The sequence below is a fragment of the Austrofundulus limnaeus genome, unplaced genomic scaffold, assembly GCF_001266775.1.
Source record: "Austrofundulus limnaeus strain Quisiro unplaced genomic scaffold, Austrofundulus_limnaeus-1.0 Scaffold498, whole genome shotgun sequence".
Taxonomy (NCBI): domain Eukaryota; kingdom Metazoa; phylum Chordata; class Actinopteri; order Cyprinodontiformes; family Rivulidae; genus Austrofundulus; species Austrofundulus limnaeus.
This window is the reverse complement of record NW_013952900.1, coordinates 120,428-126,105: the sequence shown is the minus strand read 5'-3', so window position 1 is coordinate 126,105 and position 5,678 is coordinate 120,428. Positions and strand designations below refer to the sequence as shown.

At 37.7% G+C, this 5,678-nt stretch overlaps 1 protein-coding gene across 1 annotated transcript in view; it reads right to left on the bottom strand.

Moving 5' to 3' along the window:
* The window catches only part of cpamd8 (C3 and PZP like alpha-2-macroglobulin domain containing 8), a gene marked incomplete at both ends in the record, with an annotated part of 52,911 nt that overhangs the window by 45,248 nt on the left and 1,985 nt on the right, over nucleotides 1-5,678 (bottom strand). The window contains 4 exon segments of the mRNA XM_014025778.1: nucleotides 661-678; nucleotides 3,206-3,258; nucleotides 3,446-3,611; nucleotides 4,033-4,055. Of these exon segments, the coding sequence (XP_013881232.1) occupies nucleotides 661-678; nucleotides 3,206-3,258; nucleotides 3,446-3,611; nucleotides 4,033-4,055 (260 nt within the window).

Below are 5,678 nucleotides of genomic sequence, written 5' to 3'. Positions count from 1 at the left end.
AAACAAGAACATCTAATTCCTCTAGAACAACAACTTATATAGATACACCTTATACTGTTTCATAGTTCTTTAACAATTCAATTTTTATCATTTTCTTAAATGTACACAGTGATCCTGCATTTTTTTACATTATTATTAACATTGTTTAGACCTGCTTTGCACATTTATAAYGTTGAATATTAAATCCATCCTCTTTTACCACTTCACCCTGTTCAGGAGTTACAGCTGGTGCCCTCATCTAGTATAGTTATTTACATAGATTAACTCAGTTTGAGGCTTGAATCCTGACCTGAATCATTAGTAGTTATTAACTTTTAAGAAAGTACAGACTCACAACATTCAAACAAAACAGACTTTTACTTGTACAAATAAAATCTAAAACTCTCAARTCTGTAAACAGAGGTGATAAAATAAGCAAGTATGGAGAGCAACGACTGCGTGTTAAAGGTTGCAAACAGGCTAATAAAGACAAAATCAAAAGGACAGACCAGCAGAGGTTCCTTTCATGCTGTTTATCCCAGTACTGTTCAAAGAGCACCTTATTATCTAGGTGTGCTGCCCTGACTTCTCCTCTTTAATCTCAAATCAGGCTGAAAACTAAAATTGCCACTGTCACCCTCACAGGCGGGGCTCTGCCAACCCTGGGTGGTCTCCACTCACCAAAATATACGCATCCATCTGCGGAAAGATACAAAACAAAAACAGTAAGAGTTTAATGAAAACAAGTGTGCACTTCATCACACTTTGTGTTTAACAATCATCTTGCTGTGAAAGTGAGTGCATGCACACACTTTTATTGCTGTGAACCTCCATAAACTGAACATGAGCAGGATATTTGCAGCTGCTGCAAACATTCCAGTAGTAATGACTCAAACTTGTTTTTGTTATTATTTTTTTATTTTTGTAAAATAGGTGACTGTTCACTGCCTTGCACTCAAAGCAAGCTGGTTCTCTCATTTAATCTTCACCCTTTAGAGGCGAAAGGGTGTGTCTAAAAATAAGCATTATGGCATGTCACAGCAAGAGGAATTTGTAATAAAGAATGGTAAAGCTGAACAAAATAAGCTGAGGGTTGGACGTGCACAGTTTRTACTCCTGCAGTACAACCTTACAGGTAATTTCTGTGTTCAATCTGCGCTCACGGAGTGAGTCTTGAACAAGTGACTGTGTGAGCCATTGCAGTGGTCCCCAAAGTTGGGGTCGGGACCCTTTTGTGGGTCACAAAACATCAAGTGAGGGTCCCCAGATGATTTCCAGACATCGATTTGAATGCAAAAAAATGCTAATGGAATATTTTCACCATGATTATTGCAATTTTTTTCAACAATAATTATTAATGAAGACAATTAGTATTGTAGTTATTAGATTTGTTTATATTGTTGTTATTCCCATGTTTAACAGAGTTATTAGCAAAGTTTGCGTAAGTGAACAATTAATATCTGGGGTCGCGAGTGTCTGCAACTTTTTGTGGGCCGGAAGCAAAAAWTTTTGAAAACCACTGATCTACTGTAGCAGCTGCAGCGCTAGTCTGGATTTATCAGTACTGTACATGTTGGCAACACAGGAGAAAACATGATGTTCAAATCATAAAAACTATTAATCATAATATTAACAAAATATTAGTAATATTTTAGAGTGTATATACTGTATACCTACTATATATAAAAATACCAGAAAGCTGTCTGAGTTATGGAACAGAAAAATAGGATGAAGTGCCTATTTCACAGGTAAGCAGAATAAATCTTATTTAACTCAATGTGGATGTGATCTGACCAGAACTGAAGTAATTAATGTAAGTTTAAAATTAGAATAATCTTATAAAGCTGATGTAATCACTGTTAATGACTGAACTGTCAGATATTAGYTTCTGTAGCATATATTGCTATAGAGTGTAGCATTCTGCTGAATCATGCTACAATTTAACACAAACTATTAAATATTACAGGTTGGTTTTGCATCTGATTTATGTAATATTTAGTGTAAAATAATATTATAAATTTGACTATTTTTAGGTTTCTGTTAGACAAACCTGACCTGTTGAGAAGATGGCTATCCAATATCAGTAGAGAAGTTTCATCCTAAAGTATCACTGGGTAAACAGTGAACATTTTCTAAGTGTGGACTGGTAAATATTTTTTATTTATGATGGGTAAGAAATTTTAAATACACTTTATTACTAGCTGAAGTCACAATTTTTCAACTAGCTAAAAAGTCAAAGTTATTGACTGACTTCATGTCTGGTTTAGATAAGCATTACCTTTTTTCTTGTATATATCAACCTGTTTTACATGATTGTTGAATGAAATTAACATAATTATATTAATTTACTATAAAAAATACAGATAATTTGTGCCACAGATCCAGTTGTGTTTACTGCTAATCTAATAGTTGATACGACAACTGAGCTGTCGCCCTTTCTGGTCACCGTTTTTGCTCCTCCATGTTGTCACAGATGCTAACAGTGGACAGGCTAGGCGGGGCTCACTCTAGTGCAGGGGTGTCCAAACATTTTGTCACATGGGTCAAAATCATAAAGTCAGAAGGACTTGAGGGCAAAAAATATGTTTCCTTTACTGCTCAACAATAAACTAAACGCTGAATACTAAACAAATAAAGTAGTCAGATTTATTGTTGGAAATGTTTGCGTAAATTAATCTAGATCCAGAACTTTTAAAGTGTTTTGCAGGTTTCCCTTATTGAAAGAAATTTTGCAATTTTCTAGATTTCAATTGGGGTGGGGGAGAATAACCCAATTTGGTCAATTCTGATCAATAAAATCAGGATTTTTTGTCACTCTTTCATTGAAAATGCTTGCTGTATTCAGACAAATTTAATAAATGAATTAAAAGCAGATTGAAGTGCAAATCAGCTTCTGAGTAGAAGTCACTGAATAGATGTGGAAAAAGCTACGAGCCTGGTTATTTAAGGACAAATAATTGGTATTGTTGCCAATATTTTTTATTATAAGATTTTGCTTTGTCCGTGATAAATTTGTCCTGATAAAAAATAGAAAGTCTCCATCTACATCAAACACCTGTGCCGGGGGGACAAATTTGTAAACAAATTTGTATAATTCTTGAACTGAAGTCAGGGGCCACAAATGGCCACCGGGCCACACATTGGACATCCCTACTCTAGTGTTATTTACTGTAAGTCTATGTCTGTACCAAATAGAGATGCAGCATTGGATTAAATCAGTATTTACCTTTTCATTCACTGGTCTTGTGTCAGGCGTGACTGTGTAAACATTGATGAGCACTGCAGACAAAAAAAAAAAACAATAATGTAAGTAGATTTTCAGTCTTTTTTTAACCCTGTATGAACATTTAGTATAGCTAAAAAGAACAAAACTAAAGAAAATAAAAGCATATTTTTTTACTTCTCAAAAAGGTTGTTCTGCATTTCTGCCTGATTAACTAATTAGCCACCAACTACACGAGGGAACCTTTATGTTTGGGTTTGTAGATGGGTTTGTCGGTCTGGATGAACACAGCGGTGCCCTTGCTCTCCACAGTGACGGTGGTGTAGTTGTGGAAAATGTAACCTCCCTCTGTGAGCTGACGGTTTCCCCACACCTTCAGGTGGGCCTGGCCTCTTAAACCAGAGGGAACCTGGGCACATAGGAGCAAAAACAAGACAAATGTGGACTGGGTTCAAAAGGAGTTACTAAAATTTTTTTAAAGTCTTTAAAGGATTCTCATTGATTTAGTGGGGAAAAAAAGCTGCATTCAAAGACCAGAAGAAGTAATGAGACAGTGTGGATGAGAATGAGGGTGGAGGTTATGGTGAAAGTGGGTGGGTTAAAGAATAACATCGTGCAAGGCAAATTGATCCATTCCAGCCTTCTGGGGTGGTAGATCACACATGCACGTCAACAGCTGTTGCATATTATATTAAAGCTGTTACCTTAGTCCCASTGAATGAGCACAGACAGATGTTGCATTACAAATGACGCTAGTGCTGATTTGCATGTTGCCTGAGGAGTGTGCACACAACAGACAACAGTTCAGCTGCATGTGTCGTCACACTCACCTTTAGTTTGATGGTGCCTTTATCTGAAACAGGAAGAAAAGCACAAGAGCTTCAGATAGAGGTAATCTTTACATGTCGCTTTACACAGTTTTTGTAAATGGCACTACAAGTGGGATAGCCATTAGTGTCGGGCTGCAACCCTTCTCTGTGCCATCCTGAGCAGAGCGAGCACCATCGGTTAAAGGTGCTGTCAAACGAACACAAGTCGTGTTTCCATCCAATTTTAGTTCAAATTTTGAGCGAACGTTTGAATTGTTGCAAAAAGGAAAAAGAGAAGAAATGCGAATCAGACGTGTTTCCATCAACTGGTTTGGAGCGAATCAACCAGGCTACACAAAGTGCCACTTAGTGTAGTGTTGGTACGATTCACTACGGTTCCAAACCATTTCCATTAGGCCAGATTCATGGAACCAGTCCTTTTTGTAGTACCTACTTTGTTGTGGTTCCAAGTGGTCCCAGTCGACACCAAAATGCGACGTCAGAACACCGTTAGTCACTGATTGGCAAGGGGGTGGAGTCATTGGTTGCATCTGAGCTGCCTTTACAGCAACAACTCGAGGCGCCATTTTTTCCAATTGTAGCAGCAACATTAGTTGTGTTTCCATCCAACTTTAATTTAAATTTTTAGCTAACTTTTTAAATTTCAGAACTTATTYGGCAAATGTGTTGCCATCTCTCATTTTGCGCATTAACTCAAAAAAACACCAAAAAAACCCCACCCCCACCAACCGCCCAAAGCCCACCCACTTGGAACCGACCCGAACTGACCCGTTCCAACACTGACCATACACACACTGTTTACTATGCGTGGCTGTAGTAAACAGGAAGTAAAGTCTCAAACTGTGGCAGGGCAGGGACACACATCTCAGGACAATGGAGAGAAGTTATCARGAACGTGTTGCTACCATCTGGAAAGTTGTAATTATTCTGTCACATCAACTAGTTCTGGCGATATTACATGCTGTCTGGAGACATGGAGAAAGAAATGCAATTTTTTTCATGTTACAGGGGTATCTGGGAAGACGCCGAAAGCTGGAGGAGGGTCCAGTTGCAGCTGGTACAACTATTGGACAGCGGGAACAGCTGATCAAATGGCAAATGTGTTTCCATCTCCCCTTTTGCGCATTAACTCTTTTTCGAAAAATCCAAAAACCACCTCAAGCGAGCGTAAAAAACTTTTTGCGAAAGAGGACATTTTTTCCACCTTTTCTAATGCGATACTTCAAATAAATCCACTGAATTAATGAAATTGTCTTATGGTTCACTTTGGGAATTGCAAGTTTCCTTTTCAAACTATGTCTGCCTGGCCTTAGCTTAAATTGACACTTCAGGTCTTGAACTTTGTCAATTTCAATTTAATTCTTATCAAGTTGGAGAACCAATTCTGAGAGGTCAAGACCAAAGTGAATCTCTTCCCTCTTAAAGAGCCAATGTTATGTGTTTCTCAGGCATATATTTAAATACTATACCATAATGAAATATCTATGTCACCTTTAGCTGTTATTAAAATGCTGTTTTTATGTTTAAATAAAAAATAAACTTATCTTCTCATCACTTCCTCTTCTAAACGCCTTGAAATTGGCCTCTGTCTCTTTAAGAACCACCTTCCGCTTCTGTCCCATTCATCTCAGTGCCCTGGGGAGGGG